We start from the raw sequence: 19,464 nt of genomic DNA, 5'->3' as shown, positions 1-19,464 counted from the left end.
CTATTTTACCTGGAATGGCACCTTCTACAAACAGAATGAGGGTACCCCTATGGGCTCCCCCTTGTCACCAGTTATAGCCAACATTTTCATGGAAAAGTTTGAATCAGACGCCATCCAGACATCCACCCTGCGTCCTTCCCTGTGGAAGAGATATGTGGATGACACTTTCGTCATCTGGCCACATGGCCTCCCAGCATTGAACCACTTCTTGGACCACATCAATTCTAGACACCCATCTATCAGATTCACCATGGAAGTGGAGAAAGACGGTAAACTACCATTCTTGGATATTCTGTTTAAGAGGAGGCTTGACGGATCCTTGGGACATTCTGTCTACAGGAAAGCCACCCACACAGATTCCTACCTGAAACCGGATTCCCACCACCACCCATCTCAAAAGAATTCTCTCATCAAAACGCTATACCACAGAGCCCATGGCATTTCTGACCAACACCACCTGACTGATGAATTAAGACATGTACATCGGGCCCTCAGGATGAACGGATACTCTGACCGTACTATCCGCCAAGCTGTCTCTCCCACCACACAGAAACAACCACATGAAACTCCGACCAAAACTATCACGTTACCATACATAGCAGGCGTGACCAAAAAGATCTCCAAAATTCTAAACAAACATAAGATCCAAGTCCGATTCAGCACAGTGCATAAAATCCGTGATCTGATTCCATCTGTGAAGGATGTCGTTCCTGACTTACAGTATCCTGGAGTCTACAAATTGAGTTGCATTTGTGGTGATTGCTACATTGGAGAAACAAAACGTCATGTTGCTGATCGTGTCCGCGAGCACAAGTCAGATCTGAAACACGGCAGAACTGATTCTTCGGCCGTTGCCGATCATTGCTACAACTCGGCGGGCTCTCATGATATTGTCTTTTCCGAGACCAAGGTTCTCTGCAAGCCTCCTGGCTACCATCAAAGGTTTGTACACGAAGCCATACAAATATACAAACACAGACATAATTTCAACCGTGATGATGGGTACAAACTCAGTAATCACTGGAAAGATGTTATTAACCACGCAAAAAAGACTTAATTACACTTTTTGGACCATCTTATCTGACAGGCACTATTTTAATTTACTTCACCGAGTGTTAACATCCCCAGTTATTTTTAACAGTACTCTCTTCATTTTTCAGCCTGCATTGGTATAAACATGGGCATTTTCGTTCCTTTGTTCTATCATGTGTATCAGACCTCCCCTCCCCCCTTTCTGCCCATTGTGTTGGCGTGCGCAGCAGCCGCGTCCAAGCCGTCGCCAAATGTTTTGTTGGCTCCCTCCCCCTCCCACCCCCCTCCCTCCCGATACGTTCCATTCATTGGCTACCACATTCTGATGAACTCCCCCCCCCTCTCCTCCCCCCCTTCAACTTGCTTATAAGGGATTACATTTTGAATCATTGCTTCACTTGATGCAGCTAATCTGGCTGTGACGGTCCCACCTGATGACGGAGACTTGTGTTGCCTCCGAAACGTCGTGAATTTTATTTTTATTTTTGTTTTGTTTTATTTTACTTTCATTACTTTTAATGTTTTACCTACGTGACTTTACCGAAAAAACCTGAGAATATATATATATATATAATCGCAAATCTGTCTGGTGAATGGTGAGGGTGAGTGGTGAGGGTGAGTGTTGAGGGTGAGTGGTGATTGGTGAGGGTGTGATTGGTGAGGATGAGTGGTGAGGGAGAGTGGTGAGGGAGAGTGGTGAGGGTGAATGGTGAGGGTGAGTGGTGAGTGGTGAGGGTGAGTGTTGAGGGTGAGTGGTGATTCGTGAGGGTGTGATTGCTGAGGATGAGTGGTGAGGGAGAGTGGTGAGGGTGTTATTGGTGAGGATGAGTGGTGAGGGAGAGTGGTGAGGGAGAGTGGTGAGGGTGAATGGTGAGGGTGAGTGCTGAGTGGTGAGGGTGTGTATATATGTAAGGTTATTAAGAAATATATTTTTCACCCGGGCAACGCCGGGTACTACTGCTAGCTAATAATATACAGCATTGATATTTTGCGTGGAGCCTACAAGCGCAACCTTGCGCATTTTGACCTGGTTCTCGACGCCCGTCCCGCGCCCATTGTAGATTCTTGTGCATTTCGGGGCGTCAAGGGCTCGCACCACAGCCTTGAAGGATTAGGCAGGTCCCTGGCTTCTTTTGAAGAATATGACCAGACTCCAGGCACCGGATCTTCGCACGTGGCGGATCCTTGAGGCACCCCGGGCCTCAGGGGCTCGGAAATTGTGGGCGCCACAACACATTTCATTTGGCGTACGGTTTCCATTGCCGAGTGCCCCACCACGTTGGACACACCAGACTTGGGCTGTACAGGACATGGGGATGAGCTGTCTGGGTGTGGACGGACATAACTACATGGGTACACACTGCGGCCATTTCACCTCTATGACTTCTACCTGTCGCCGCCGTGGGCGGAGCAACTTGGTGGACGTACCCGGTGTCACCTTTGGGCAATACAAACTGTCTACGACCGCCAATGGAAGCACGTGTTCCCGCCGCCCCGTGTTCTTTTAATTAGCGGCTTGCGCTCTGGCAGGGAAAGTTCCTCGTTATAAATCGTTTCACAACGTTCTGGTCCCGAAACCCGAAGTATACGGGGGATCACCTGTACTCTATAACATGTAAACTGATAACACTATGAACAATAACACTAAACATTAAACGACTTTAATTTTTTTTATAATAGATTCCACACTAAACGGAGTTACGGTATAATGTCATTAGAAGCATTTTGATCGCTCATATGTATGTAAAGTATACATTCAATCGAATCGGGGGACGGATATGCGAACTGGGGGTTTGCAGGGTTAGAATCGCATTAAAATTATTCTAGTAACAATATGTTCGTATGCGCATTTTACTGTGCTTGAATATATGTTATGTGCAAATGCGAATCGTTAGTCATAAATGCTAGACAGGGTTTAAAATGTGCATGTTTAATCCAGTGTTGACGTTAATCCAGTGTTAGCATTATATTTAAGGACAATATTGTTAATATCAATTCGTCTGGACATGGCACGTGCCTTGCTCGTCTCGATCAACCAAAATGAGTACAATGTCGATCATAAAGGTGTGCGAGTTCATTCATAAGCAGTATTCGCTGATCCCCGATGACACAGACCTACACACAAACAAAGTACTCTTTATTAAATTAATTCATCTCAATCATTTCCAAAGACGTGTGGGGTCCCGCGAGAGCAGGGCCTGGCAACAAATATCTGAGCAGCGGAAGCAGCAGAATCAGAAGTAGCTGCGTCGCCCTCGAAATGTGATGTTGCTGCTGCTGTATTTGCTTCTGCGTCGATCAAGATTGACGCTCTTGATCGTCGCATTTGATCAACTCTGACATTGTAAACTCTCACATGTTAAACTCTAACATAGTTAAATATAATATTATACGCTTTAAAATACGATTAACTGTTATAGTGCAGAACCACATAATTGGAGGTATGGGATTATAATCGCATAAGAATCATTAGATCGCACTGTGCTCATTAGAATCACACTGTGGTTGTACGTATGGTAAGTTAATATGCCAACCGGGGGTAGGATATGCAGGATTAGAATCGAATTACAATAATTCGAATCCCACTCGTCGTATTAGAATCACACTTTCCACTGTTGGATGAATGTGTCGTATCAATGGAATCGAATAACCATGTAAGTATATACAGTATACACAAATAAAGAGTATAACAATCACACATTGTAACATAGATACAATAAACATTATATAAAAAACGTATTTACAAATATATATTCCACTTTTTTAAAACTCAGAATGTCGTCGTTTATGTGGGGACATGGAGCGCAGTGGATCGTATTGTCTAAGCTGCTTTTCGGAATCCGTGTGATAACCCAGTCACATCGCCTAACTCCAGTGACAGCACCTTACCCAAACTACATCTCCCAAACAAGGCAGCCTTACCGATGCTGTGTATTATGTTTACGGGATAACAGAGGTGTGTATTTTCCCATACGCCTTGCCCAAAAAGACTGATTGTCCGCTTAACAGCCTAGCCTGTAAACCACCATTGGTGACAGTGTTGTTTCAGAGCAGCTATTAAAGTCGTTTTGGCAAACGAAGTGGTGGCTGGCCAAACCATTCCTCGCTGTTTGTCACCGGAGTGATGACGGATACAAACCAGACCAAGCGGAGACCATGTACCAGATCGGATTTTGGTTACTGATGTTAGAGTGATTGAATTGCAAGTGTGGTCACTACGCGTCTGTACGTGCTCACTCCCGAAGCTCGGTGGTTTTTGGCAACGCCACGGGGTTGCATTCACTTTAAATCGAGGACAATGGAGGGCATGGGGATCGTGTTTTTACAGCGCTAAACCCATTTATTCAAAATAAGCGCACAATTACACACTGAGATGCACTTACATATTCATGCATGAAGCACAATGGGCACATTACCCTTCGTTGGTAATAAGCGACTTTAGATAACCGATTTCAGGATGTGCATTGATGACGCGTTTGTTGCATGTTTGGCTTGGACTTAAACACAGACGCACAATGAACAAATGTGGTGAACTAATTAGGAGATCAATGGCGAATTATACTTTGGTTTGGTATTCCTGGAAGTGACTTGATTTGCATTGTACTGTAGCTATACTCTTTGGTTCTTTCGGTAACGTCATATAGGTAGACAAAATAATAGATAATAATAGATCAATAATGTGATCTATTATTTTTCGACCTTCGTGACTTTAACGAAAGAATCAAAGAGTATGGATTCCTGCAGTCACGAAAGCTTCAAATCAAGATTGTACTGTAACTGTTTGAACATAGGACATCATAAACTTTCGATACGAGTTGTAGTACTGTAAATATTCTTGCAGATGAATAAGACATTATTTTCAACAACTGCTTGTCCGTTTTAATTTTAAAATGTTAATAGCAAAGACGTGTGGAGCCGATTTTCAGGTGGAGCATCTCTGTCACACAACGGGCATCATATTAACATGTGTTTCTGGAGGGGAAAGGGGCCCATTATTTATCGATTCACAACGTTACGGTCCCTAATCATCAAGTATACAGGGAATCCTGTACGCTAAGACATGTGAACTGTAACACTAAAAACGATAACACAAAACATTAAACTACTATAAACTAGTTTCATCATTTATAACAGCAAAAACAGAGGTACGGTATTATAATCTCATTACAAGCAGTAGAATTTCAACGTGATCGTGTTAAAATCACACTCTGCGCATATGTATGTATAGCGTACGTGCAAGCGAACTGTGCTCGTATGCATGTAATATGCATCTATGGCCTTTGGACATGCGAACCGGTGGTCGGATATGCGAACGGGGGGGGGGGTGCAGGATCGGATTAAAATGACGAGAATAACACTAGGGTCGTATTAGAATAACACTGAGCTAGAATGTATGTTAAATGTAGATGCACATCGGGAGTAGTAAATGCGGCCTGGGTGGTGCCAGATTTAGAATCGCATCAAAATTATTAAAATAGCACCATGGTCGTATTAGAATCAAGCTGCCCACTGCTGGTAGAATGTTCCATCGCAATGGCACCGCCATGGGCGGAGCAACTTGGGGGATTTTCCCGGTGACACCTGTGGGCAATACAACCATGCCCTGTCACCGACCACTCATGGAAGCACGTGCTCCCGCCGGCCCGTGTTCTTTTCATTGGCGGCTTGCGCTCTGGTGGGGAAAGGTCCTCGTTATGAATCGTTTCGCAACGTTCAGGTCCAGAATACCGAAGTATACCGGGAATCACCTGTACTTAAAAACATGCAAATTGATAACACTATAAACAATACACTAAACATTAAACGACAACAAATTATAAACGGGTTTTATAATTTCTAGCACCATAAACGGAGGCTCGATATTTAAATCTCATTCTAAGTATTAAAATTGCACTCTACACATATGTAAATGATCTGTTCAATCGAACCGGGGGTCGGATATGTGAACTGTGGGGGGTAGAGGGCAAGAGTCGCATTCAAATTTTAGAATAACAATATGGTCGTATTAGCATTTTACTGTGCATGAATGTATGTTATGTGCAAATGCAAATCGTTAGTCCTAAATGCGAGGGAGGGGTTAAGAGGTGCACGTTTAATCCAGTGTTAACATTTATTTTAGCATCATACTTAAGGACACTGTTGTTGATAAGAATTCGTCTGGACATGTCATGTGACTTGTTCTACTCGATCAACCAAAATTATTACAATATCGGTCATACAGGAGTGTGATTTCATTCATGAGTAGTATTCACAGAGCCCCGATGACACTAACCTACCTAAAGTTATGGTTAAACAACGTAATCTTGAGTGACTTAATTCTCAGCTCAGACATGATCATCGCAATAATTTCCAAAGACGTGTGGGGTCCTGCGAGAGCAGGTCCCGACTACAAACAGCTGAGCAGCAGAATCGGAAGTAGCTGCGTCGCCCTGGAAATGTGATGTTGCTGCTGTTGTTGTCGCTGCTGTTGTTGCTGCTGTAGTTGCTTCTGTTGCTGTGATATAAGCAGGGAGGTGGTGTTCCGTGATGGGATGACGCATTTGATTAAAGCCTCTGATCAAACTCACCCGATTGACGCCCTTGATCGTCGCATTTGATCAACTCTGATATTGTCTACTCTCACATATTAAGCTCCATCATAGTGAAACATAATATTATAACCTATGAACTACAACCTATCCATTGTAACGCTGTAAAAGAATATTACTCATTGGGTTTCACTCCCTCGTCGAGAAGGCCGCTCTCTTCCTTTTCTAAAGTTACATGCTCATTTCTCTGCATTCACTTTAAATCGAGGACAAAGTTTTTCCATTTATTCAAAATAAGCGCACAATTACACACTGAGATGCACTTTCATATTCATGCATGAAGCACAATGGACACATTACCCTTCGATATGTTAATATACATGCATATTGTACCTTCCAAAATTAACAATCGAATGCAAATATCCTGAAAGACAAAGGATTGGATCCTAGGGGAGGAGTTATAAGGCGGCTCAGAAGCAGAGCTCAATGCCATTTCGATAGGGAACTTGATGAGGTTGGACGCTCGACTCGTCGCTCTGCTGATCGCCCTTCAACCACAAGATAACGACAGTTAGGCGACTTTGCGTCGGGAGAGTTCGTGGCGACATCTTCAGACGGGTTCCAGACATCGATATACCGTGAATCTCCAAGTAAGTGTCTATTGTCGCGGATAAACTCTTAAACGTGCTCGTCGTCAAATTAGCGGTATTTTTTTTGCGTCTCGGTTAGACGCGAGTGTCGTTCTTGTTTTAGCAGTTAACAAAATCCAAAACTCAACGCTAAACATCCTTGCGGCCGATTTTTGACTCGATAACACCACTGCTGTTACTACGCTCACATGGAGCAGAGACGCTCTCCACAGCCCCACGCACACGGAGGCAAGAAGCCATTCCTGAGCCCTGTGAGTGGGAAGGCATTTGCACAGTCATCACATCTTCAGAGTCATCAGAGAACACATACGGGCGAGAAGCCATTCCTGTGCCCGGTGTGTGGGAAGACATTTGCAGACTCATCAACTCTTCAAACTCATCAGAGAACACACACGGGCGAGAAGCCATTCCTGTGCCCTGTGTGTGGGAAGGCATTTGCAAAGTCATCACATCTTCATATTCACCAGAAAACACACACGGGCGAGAAGCCATTCCTGTGCCCTGTGTGTGGAAAGACATTTTCACAGTCATCACATCTTCAGAGTCATCAGAGAACACACACGGGCGAGAAGCCATTCCTGTGCTCTGTGTGTGGGAAGACATTTGCACACTCATCACATCTTCAGAGTCATCAGAGAACACATACGGGCGAGAAGCAATTCCTGTGCCCTGTGTGTGGGAAGACATTTGCAGACTCATCAACTCTTCAAACTCATCAGAGAACACATACGGGCGAGAAGCCATTCCTGTGCCCTGTGTGTGGGAAGACATTTGCACACTCATCAACTCTTCAAACTCATCAGAGAACACACACGGGCGAGAAGCCATTCCTGTGCCCTGTGTGTGGGAAGGCATTTTCACAGTCGTCAACTCTTAACAGGCATCAGAAGGTCCACAATGATAGGAAACTGAAATCAAAAGTTGAAATTCAAGGTGCTGCAATGAGTCCTGAAGATAATTCCACCTTCGATCCCATGCAGTTGGATCCCGAGAGATGGCTGGATGTAATGGAGTGGCTCGAGGATCAAACCGAGAGCTCGGGGTGACTGAAATATAATGTTGCATGCGGTTATACCTATTAAGCCGTATCGAGTACTTTTGTGTGTAATTTTGACCATTTTAGTTTTACAGTTTTTTTGAGAGTTTAATGACGTGCACAGTGGTGGTTTGTAATATTATCGGATTACTTGCCGAAGTGGTGTGATGAGCACTGGTTGTGAGAGGGTTCAATTGTAGTCGTTAAGTGTTCATGTTGAGCTAAAGTTGGAATGCGTCTGGAGGTATATCTTTACTCAACATTTTAAACGTTTTTTTTCAAGTTTATAGCTTTTTTCTTCTTGGTTCTTTCGGTAAAGTCACGTAGAAGGGAAGTAATAAAATAATAAAAATAAAACATAATAAAATTATTCTCACGACGTTTCGGCCACAACGCAAGCAGCTAATTTTATTATGTTTTATTTTTATTATTTTATTACTTCCCTTCTATGTGACTTTACCGAAAGAACCACGAAGATGAATCCCTGCAGTCACGAAAGCTTTAAATCGAAAAGTAAATAGCTTTTTTTGATTGGTATTAATCGACTTTAGATAGCCGATTTCAGGATGTACATTGATGACGCGTTCGTTGGATATATGGCCTTGACTTCAACATAGACGCACAGTGAACACATGTGGTGAACTAATAAGGAAATCATGGGGAATGATACTTTAACACTTTGTTATTCCTGGAAAGGAAATGGTTTGCATCCTACTGGAAATGTGTGAACCTAGGACATAATACATATTTCCTTCGAGTTTTGACATAAAAATTATTGCAGATTAATAAAAACGTATTTTTAACAAATGTTTGTCCGGTCTTTATTGTATAATGTTCCTAGCAAAAACATGTTCAGAGAATTTCAGGATCTCCGGCAGCATCTTGGCTGTCTACCCGATTAAACACGTGTTCATTGAGGGGAAAGGTCCCCGTAGTTAATCGTTCATCAACGTACCAATCCCGAAGTATGTCGGGGATAAACTGTTCTCTAAAACATGTAAACTGTAATACTATAAACGATAACACTAAACATTAAATTTCGATTTAAAGCTTTCGTGACTGCAGGGATTTATCTTCTTGGTTCTTTCGGTAATGTCACGTAGAAGGGAAGTAATAAAAGAATAAAAATAAAACACAATAAAATAATTCTCACGACGTTTCGGCCACAACGCAAGCAGCCGTCTTCAGGTGAAAACCAGGTCCGTCGAGGCGACAGAGTCTGAATGAAACAGCACACGTGCTTGGAGCATATATATAAGCTGGGAGCCTAGACAAAGGAATTTGCATATCAAGTGGAATTTAGCATATTTATGGAAAATGCAGGAATGTGATTAGTACTACATATGCATGTGCATTATGCAGGATTAACAGCATCAAAGGGAGCTGCAGTTGCTGCTGCAATTTCTGCTCCTGCAGAGTCTGCTGCAGCATCTGCCTGCAGCAGCAAGATGCTGCTGCAGCAAGATGCTGCTGCAGCAGCAGGCGGCCAGCTTATATATATGCTCCAAGCTCGTGTGCTGTTTCATTCAGACTCGGTCGCCTCGACGGACCTGGTTTTCACCTGAAGACGGCTGCTTGCGTTGTGGCCGAAACGTCGTGAGAATTATTTTATTGTGTTTTATTTGTATTCTTTTATTACTTCCATTTTACGTGACTTTACCGAAAGAACCAAGAAGACTAAACATTAAACCATTATAAACTAGTTTTTAATTTATAACCATATAAACGGAGGTAAGGTAATATTAGTAGAAGCATTAGAATCACAGTGTGGTCGTATAAGAATCGCACTCTGCTCATATGTATGTATAGTGTACGTGCAAGGATCGGATACAAATTATTACAATTACAACATGTTCATATTAAATCACGATTTTCACTGCTAGATGTCATCGAATAACAAATGACGGAATCTATATATATAAAATCGTGAATCTGTCTGTGTGTGTGTGTCGCCGGACCATACGCACTTTCATTGAACGGCGCTCTCTTCCTTTTCTAAAGTTACATGCTAATTTCTCACGTGAACATCACTAGTCCCGGCCACTTCTTTATGACCCGAGGTCTACACCCATTTGAAACGTTTTAAAACAGTCTGCCTCAGCAGCAGACCATGCTTTCTCACATGACGGACGCTTGTGTTGCGCACGAAATGTGATTTATTTTTTGCCTATGTGTATTTTACTGAAATAACCAAAGAGTATGTAATATTAAAAACTATGAACTATAACCTATCCATTTAAACGCTGTAAAATACTAATAATTGCAATAGTGTATGATCATATAAATGGAGCTAAGGGGTTATAATCGCATAAAAATGATTAGAATCGCACTGTGTTTATATTAGAATCACACTGGTCGTAAACTAGTGTTATAGCACACTCTAACAATATAACCTATAAGCTATACATTATAACGCTATACAATAACATTATTAACTAGTGTTATAAATTAGAATAACCTACACTGAAGTGTGATGTTCGAATCGCATTCGAATTATTCGAATCACTCTGTGGTCCTCTTCAAATCACACTACGGTCGTAAATATGTAACATGTATGTATGTAACATGTATGTATGTAACATGTCTGTTTGTAGTAAGTATGTATGTACCATGTATGCATGTATGTAATATGGACGTGCGAACCAAGGGTGGGATATATGAAACGGAAGGTGCAGGATCAGGATGGGATTCAAATTGTTTGAATAACACTTTGGTTGTATTAGGATCAAGCTGTCCACTGCTGGATGAATGTTCCATCTCAATGGTATCAAATAGCAATATTCAGTATGTATATATAAAATAATCGCACAAACCCAACATAAGCCCGTGCAATTATGAATCGTTACAATTGTAATGACTCGTTTGATAAAAGTATTTGATCAAAGTTTGTTATCCCATCACGGAACACCACTGGAACTGAAGCATATTAAGCAGCAACAACAGCAGCAACAGCAGCAGCAGCAACTGCAGCAGCTGCAGAAGCAGCAGCAACAGCAGCAGCAACTGCAGCAGCAGCTGCAGAAGCAGCAGCAACAGCAGCAGCAACAGCAGCAGCTGCAGAAGCAGCAACTGCAGCAGCAGCAACTGCAGCAGCAGCAACTGCAGCAGTTGCAGCAGCAGCAACAGCAGCAGCAGCAACTGCAGCAGCAGCAACTGCAGCAGCAGCAGCAACTGCAGCAGCAGCAACTGCAGCAGCAGCAACTGCAGCAGCAGCAACTGCAGCAGCAGCAACTGCAGCAGCAGCAGCAGCAACTGCAGCAACACAAGTCTGACCTTAACCGGCAACGTCTTGGCTGTCTCCACCATCAACATGTGTTCCTAGAGGGGAAAGGTCCCCGTTATAAATAGTTTAGCAACGTTCCTTTCCCTAATTCCGAAGTATACTGGAGATTACTTGTACTCTAAAACATGTAAACTGTAACGCTTTAAAGATAACATTAAATGAATATAAACTAGTTTTTTTATGTAATTTATAACACCGTAAACGGAGGGACAGTATTAGAATATCTACACTCTTTGGTTCTTTCGGTAAAGTCACGTAGGTATAAATAAAACAAAATAAATCACGACGTTTCGGACGCAACACAAGCGCCCGAAACGATGTCTGCCGCAGACATCGTGCTGCTCGCAGCAGACATCGCGGATATCGCGATTTTCACCTGAAGACGTGCGCTTGTGTTTCGTCCGAAACGTGATTTACTTTGTTTTATTTCTACCTACGTGACTTTACCGAAAGAACCAACGAGTATTAATTCCTGCAGTCACGAAAACTTCAAATCAATATCAGAATATCATTAGAAGTATTATAATCGCAATGTGATCGTATTCGAATCACACTGCACATATGTATGCATATTACATACATACATACTATGGTCGTATGTATGTAATATGTATGTCCGTTGGACATACGAACCGGGGGTCGGATATGCGAACTGGGGGATTAGGATCGGATTAAAATTATTAGAATTACACTATGGTCGTATTAAAATTACACTGAGCTAAAATGTATGTTATATGTAGATGCACATCGGGAGTCGTAAATGCAAAATGGGAGGTGCGCGGTTTTGATCGCATTAAAATTATTATAATAACAACGTGGTCCTATTAGAATCACGCTATCGACTGCTGTTGATGTTCGGGTGGCGGCTTCCGATTCGGGCTCAGCTCTTCCTTTACTCGCCTGGTTGGTGCCGCGGGACGCAACGTCTCATCCGACAGGCGTTGCAGCAGCTGAGTGGTGGCATCCGTGAGTTTGTCAACTTTCTCTTCAAGTTGAGGCCGTCTCCCTCGTGGTCTCCTCCCTCGTGCTGTGGGTTGCTCATTGCCGCGTTGGAACTGCGTGTTGAATTGGGTGTAGCCGTTATTTTAACAATATATTTAAGTACTGTGTTGTGTTTAGAATGCGTCTAGACAAGGAAGGTGACTTGTCCTACACGGGCAGCCAAAATGATTACAATTTCTGTCATCAAACAGTGTGAGTTCATTCATGAGTAGTATTCGATGAGTCATGATGACGCTAACCTACATAAAGTTATGGTTAAACAAAGTAATCTTAAGTCACTTAATTATCAGTTCAGACGTGATCATCGCAATCATTTCCAAAGACGTGTGGGGTCCCGCGAGAGCAGTGCCCGGCTACAAATAGCCGGGCAGCGGAAGCAGCAGAATCAGAAGTAGCTGCGTTGCCCTCGAAATGTGTTGTTGTTGCTGTTGTTGCTGCTGTAGTTGCTTATTTTGAAGTTATATACGCAGGGAGGTGGTGGTCCGTGATGGGATGACGCCTTTGATCAAAGACTCTGATCAAACTTAACCGATTAACGCCCTTGATCGTCGCATTTGATCAACTCTGATAGTTGTAAGCTCTCACATGTTAAGCTCTAACATAGTGAAACATAATATTATAACCTATGAACGCTGTGAAATACTATTAACTGTTATAGTGGGATTAAAATCGCATAAGAATAATTAGAATCGCACTGTGCTCAAATTATAATCACACTGTGGTCGTATGTATGGTAAGTGAATATGCGAACCGGGTATAGGATATGCAGGATTAGAATCGAATTACAATTATTCGAATCCAACTAGTCGTATTAGAATCACACTGTCCACTGTTGATGAATGTGTCGTATCAATGGAATCGAATAGCTCTATACAGTATATATGCTCGAATGTATGATATTTGTAAATGCGGATCGGGAGTCGCTAATGCGACTTTGGATATGCATGATTAGAATCCCATTACAACTATTACAATAGCACTATGGTCATATTAGGATCAGGATTGTGACTGCTAGATGAATGTTCCATCTCAATGACATCCAATAGCAATGTACACATATATATGTTTCAATAAACGCACAAAATCAATATATGCCCGTGAGATTATTGATCGTTGTAATGACTTCGGACTCAGACTGCAGAGGGTTATTTTATTTAGACTTTAACGAGGCTTAGGACCCAGGCGCCACGATATAGAAACGACGACGACGAGACGGCAACTAGTGTTCCTGTTGAGCTAAAGTTGAAATGCGTCTGTAGGTACATCTTTACTCAACATTTTAAACGTTTTAGTTTTCAAGTATATAGCTTTTTTTGATTGTTATTAATCGACTTTAGACGCACAGTGAACAAATGTGGTGAACTAATCAGGAAATCATGGGAAATGATACTTTAACGCTTTGGTATTCCTGGAACGGAAATGGTTTGCATTGTACTGGAAATGTGTGAACACAGGACATAATAAATATTCCCTTCGAGTTTTCACGTAAAAATGATTGCAGATGAATAGAATCACAGTGTGGTCGTATACGAATCGCTAATATGTATGTATAGTGTACGTGCAAGGATCGGATAAAAATTATTACAATTGCAACATGGTCATATTGCAATCACGATTTTCACTGCTAGATGTCATCGAATAACAAAAGACGGAATATATTTATATAAACACACGCACAAACCTAAAAAACAGACAACACACGCACGTTAGTAGCTGTTAGAAGAAGACAACACCTAGCACCTTCAACTATACACATTATACAGCCAACTCGTAAATGGGGCGGTATATGACAGCCTTCGCTGCTGTCGACGGGGCCAAGCAGCGAGTGATTAACTCAAATTGTTTCAGAATCCGTGTCATCACCCGGCCACAGCGCCTTACCCAAACTACATCTCCGTATATTTACGGACGCACTTGAAGATAACAATTCGTCTAGAAAAGGCAGGCGACTTTTTCTACCAACATGATTTCAATTTATATCCGAAAGAAGTATGAGTTCATTCATGAGTAGTATTCACTAAGCCCCGATGCGCTCTGGTGGTCCTCGTTATGAATCGTTTCGCAACGTTCAGGTCCAGAATACCGAAATATACCGGGAATCACCTGTTCTTAAAAAAAAACATGCAAATTGATAACACTATAAACAATAACACTAAACATTAAACGACTATAAACTATCAACTGGTTTTATAATTATACCACCATAAACGGAGGTACGGTATTTTAATCTTAGTAGAAGAATTATAATCGCACTCTGCTCATATGTATGTAAAATGTACTTTCAATCGAAGCGAGGGTTGGATATGCGAACTGTGGGGGGTGCAGGGCAAGAATCGCATTCAAATTTTAGAATAACAGTATTGTCGTATTAGCCTTTTACTGTGCTTGAATGTATGTTATGTGAAAATGCTAATCGTTAGTCGTAAATACGAGGGAGGGGTTAAGAGGTGCACGTTTAATCCAGTGTTAACATTTATTTTACCATCATAACACGGGCAACCAAAATTATTACAATTTCTGTCCTTAAACAGTGTGTGTTCAGTCATGAGTAGTATTCGCTGAGCCATGATGACACTAACCTACATACAGTTATGGTTAAACAAAGTAATCTTGAATGACTTAATGTCTCTGGAGTGATGACGGATACAAACCAGACCAAGCGGAGACCATGTACCAGATCGGATTTTGGTTACTGATGTTAGAGTGATTGTATTGCAAGTGTGGTCACTACGCGTCTGTATGTGCTCACTCCCGAAGCTCGGCGATTTTTGGCAACGCCACGGGGCTGCATTCACTTTAAATCGAGGACAATGGAGGGCATAATTACACACTGAGATGCACTTACATATTCATGCATGAAGCATAATGGACACATTACCCTTCGGTATGTTAAAAGACATGCGGATTGTGCCTTCAAAAATGTACAATCGAATGCAAATATCCTGAAAGACAAAGGATTGGATCCTAGGCGGGGAGTTATAAGGCGGCTCAGAAGCAGAGCTCAATGCCATTTCGAGAGGGAACTTGATGAGGTTGGACGCTCGACTCGTCGCTCTGCTGATCGCCCTTCAACCGCGAGACAACGCAGCATGGCCAGCACAATTGCTGTGTCGACAGTTAGGCGACTTTGCGTCGGGAGAGTTCGTGGCGACATCTTCAGACGTGATTCTCAAAGTAAGTGTCTATTTTCGCGGATATACTCGTTCTTGTTTTAGCAGTTAACAAAATCCAAAACTCAACGCTAAACATCCTTGCGGCCGATAGCGTACTTTTGACTCGATAACACCGCTGCTGTTACTGCGCTCACATGGAGCAGAGACGCTCTCCACAGCCCCACGCACACGGAGGCAAGAAGCCATTCAATTGCTCTGTGTGTGGGAAGTCATTTTCCCGGCCATCACATCTTCAGAGTCACCAGAGAACACACACGGGCGAGAAGCCGTTCCTGTGCTCTGTGTGTGGGAAGGCATTTGCACACTCATCAACTCTTCAAAACCATCAGAGAACACACGGGCGAGAAGCCATTCTTGTGCTCTGTGTGTGGAAAGGCATTTGCACAGGCATCAAATCTTCAAGATCATGAGAAAACACACAAGGGCGAGAAGCCATTCCTGTGCCCTGTGTGTGGGAAGACATTTGCACAATCATCAACTCTTCAAAACCATCAGAGAACACACACAGGCGAGAAGCCATTCCTGTGCCCTGTGTGTGGGAAGGCATTTGCACAGTCATCAACTCTTCAAACTCATCAGAGAACACACACGGGCGAGAAGCCATTCCTGTGCTCTATGTGTGGAAAGAAATTTGCACACTCATCAACCAGGAACGGGCATCAGAAGGTCCACAATGATAGGAAACGGAAATCAAAAGCTGAAATTCAAGGTGCTGCAATGAGTCCTGAAGAAGTTTCCACATTCGATCCCATGCAGATGGATCCCGAGAGATGGCTGGATGTAATGGAGTGGCTCGAGAGTCAAACAGAGAGCTCGGGGTGACTGAAAAAATATTACGTCACGTGGTTATACCTTTTAATCCGTATCGAGTACTTTTGTGTGTAATTTTGACCGTTTTAGTTTTCCAGTTTTTTTTAGAGTTTCGTGACGTGCACATTGGTGGTTTGTAATGTTATCGGATTACTTGCCGAAGTGGTGTGAAGAGGACTGGTTGTGAGAGGGTTCAATTGTAGTCGTTCAGTGTTCCTGTTGAGCTAAAGTTGAAATGCGTCTGTAGGTACATCTTTACTCAACATTTTAAACTTTTTTTTTCAAGTATGTCGCTTTTTTTGATTGGTATTAATCGACTTTAGATAGCCGATTTCAGGATGTACATTGATGACGTGTTCGTTGGATATATGGCCTTGACTTCAACATAGAAGCACAGTGAACAAACGTGTTGAACTAATAAGGAAATCATGGGGAATGAAACATTAACGCTTTGGTATTCCTGGAACGGAAATGCTTTGCATTGTACTGTAACTGTTTGAACATAGGATGTAATAAATATTCCCTTCGAGTTTTGACGTAAAAATGATTGCAGATGAATAAAAAGTATTCTTAACAAATGTTTGTCCGGTCTTTATTTTATAATGTTCCTACCAAAAATATGTTAAGAGAATTTCAGGTGGAGGATCTCCGTCACACAAGTGTGCCCTTAACCGGCAGCATCTTGGCTGTCTACCCGATTAACACGTGTTCCTTGAGGTGAAAGGTCCCCGAAGTTAATCGTTCATCAACGTACCAGTCCCTAATCCCGAAGTATGTCGGGGATAAACTGTACTCTATAACACCACGCTCACGTGACGAATTCTTAAACAAACTGCAACACTCAAGCGTTTTTTTGACTCGATAACACCGCTGCTGATACTACGCTCACATGGAGCAGAGACGCTTTCCACAGCCCCACGCACACGGAGACAAGAAGCCATTCAATTGCTCTGTGTGTGGGAAGTCCTTTTCACAGCCATCACATCTTCAGAGACACCAGAGAACACACACGGGCGAGAAACCATTCCTGTGTTCTGTGTGTGGGATAGCATTTTCACTTTCAGAAAACTGCCAACGCCATTAAAAATCACACACGGGCGAGAAGCCATTCCTATGCCATGTGTGTGGGAAGACATTTGCACAGTCATCACATCTTCAGAGTCACCAGAGAACACACACGGGCGAGAAGCCATTCCTGTGCCCTGTGTGTGGGAAGGCATTTGCAAGGTCATCAATACGGATCAGGCATCAGAAGGTCCACGATGATAGAAAGCTGAAATCAAAAGGAGTAATTCAAGGTGCTGCAATGATTCCTCAAGATTATTCCACCTTCGATCCCATGCAGTTGGATCCCGAGAGATGGCTGGATGTAATGGAGTGGCTCGAGGATCAACCCGAGAGCTAGCGGTGACTGAAATATAATGTTGCATGCGGTTATACCTATTAAGCTGTCTTGAGTACTTGTGTGTTTAACTCTGACCCTTTAGTTTTACAGTTCGTTTGAGAGTTTCTTGACGTGCAGGTGGTGAGTTTTGATGTTGTCGGATTACTTGGTGAAGTGGTGTGATGAGCAGTGGTTGTGAGATGATTACAGACAATATTGTCGTGTTTAAGTCTTCCTGTTGAGCTAAAGTTGGAATGCATCTGTAGTCAGATCTGTACTCAACATTTTAAACGGGGTTTTTTTCAAGCATAAAGCTTTTTTTGGTTGGTAATAATCGACTTTAGGATGTACATTGATGACGCGTTCGTTGGATATATGGCCTTGACTTCAACATAGACGAACAGTGAACAAACGTGGTGAACTAATAAGGAAATCATGGGGAATGATACTTTATCGCTTTGGTATTCCTGGAACGGATATGGTTTGCATTGTACTGTAACTGTTTGAGCATAGGACTTAATACATATTCGGTTGGAGTTTTAACGTAAAAATTATTGCAGATTAATAAAAGCGTATTTTTAACAAATGTTTGTCCGTTTATTTATTTTACAATGTTCATAGCAAAAACGTGTTTTAAGCGAGTTTCAGGTGGAGGATCTTCGTCACACAAATCAGGCCCTTAACCGGCAGCATCTTGGCTGTCTCTCCATTAACATGTGTCCTTGGAAGGGAAAGGTCCCCATTATAAATCTATTCGCAACGTTACGGTCCCTAATCATCAAGTATGACATGTGAACTGTAACACTATCAACTATAACCAGCCAACACAGCCCCAAACCTCGTTCCTCCCCCTCTCTCATTCTCGGCGTGAACCTCCGCCCACACTTGGTCTCGCCTTCCCTTCTCGAACTCTCTCTATCTTGTTGTCACCTCTTGTCCCTTAGTTGACGCACTGTCTTTACATCACCCACCTCTATGACCTCTACCTGACCCCGCCATGGGCGAAGCAACTTGGGGGATTTTCCCGGTGGCACCTGTGGGCAATACAACCATGCCCTGTCCCCCACTGCCCATGGAAGCACGTGTTCCCGCCGGCCCGTGTTCTTTTCATTGGCGGCTTGCGCTCTGGTGGGGAAAGGTCCTTGTTATGAATCATTTCGCAAAGTTCAGGTCCAGAATACCGAAGTATACCGGGAATCACCTGCACTTAAAAAACATGTAAATTGATAACACTATAAACAATAACACTAAACATTAAACGACAAAAAATTATCAACTGGTTTTATAATTTATAGCACCATAAACGGAGGAACGGTATATAAATCTCATTAGAAGTATTAAAATCGCACTCTACACATATGTATGTAAATTATCTGTTCGATCGAACCGGGGGTCGGATATGTGAACTGTGGGGGGTACAGGGCAAGAATCGCATTCAAATTTTAGAATAACAATATGGTCGTATTAGCATTTTACTGTGCTTGAATGTATGTTATGTGCAAATGCAAATCGTTAGTCGTAAATGCGAGGGAGGGATTACGATGTGCACGTTTAATCCAGTGTTAA

General features: G+C 42.6%; 1 protein-coding gene across 1 annotated transcript in view; it reads left to right on the top strand.

The window, feature by feature from the left end:
• The window catches only part of LOC144953341 (uncharacterized), a 54,935-nt gene that overhangs the window by 23,190 nt on the left and 12,281 nt on the right, over positions 1-19,464 (top strand). Inside the window, exon 4 of the mRNA XM_078883904.1 lies at positions 7,486-8,143. Coding sequence (XP_078740030.1) covers positions 7,486-8,143 — 658 coding nt within the window. The remainder of the gene's footprint in view (positions 1-7,485; positions 8,144-19,464) is intronic.

The sequence above is a fragment of the Lampetra fluviatilis genome, chromosome 74 (genome assembly GCF_964198595.1).
Source record: "Lampetra fluviatilis chromosome 74, kcLamFluv1.1, whole genome shotgun sequence".
Classification (NCBI taxonomy): domain Eukaryota; kingdom Metazoa; phylum Chordata; class Hyperoartia; order Petromyzontiformes; family Petromyzontidae; genus Lampetra; species Lampetra fluviatilis.
This window is presented reverse-complemented; position numbering and strand designations above follow the sequence as displayed.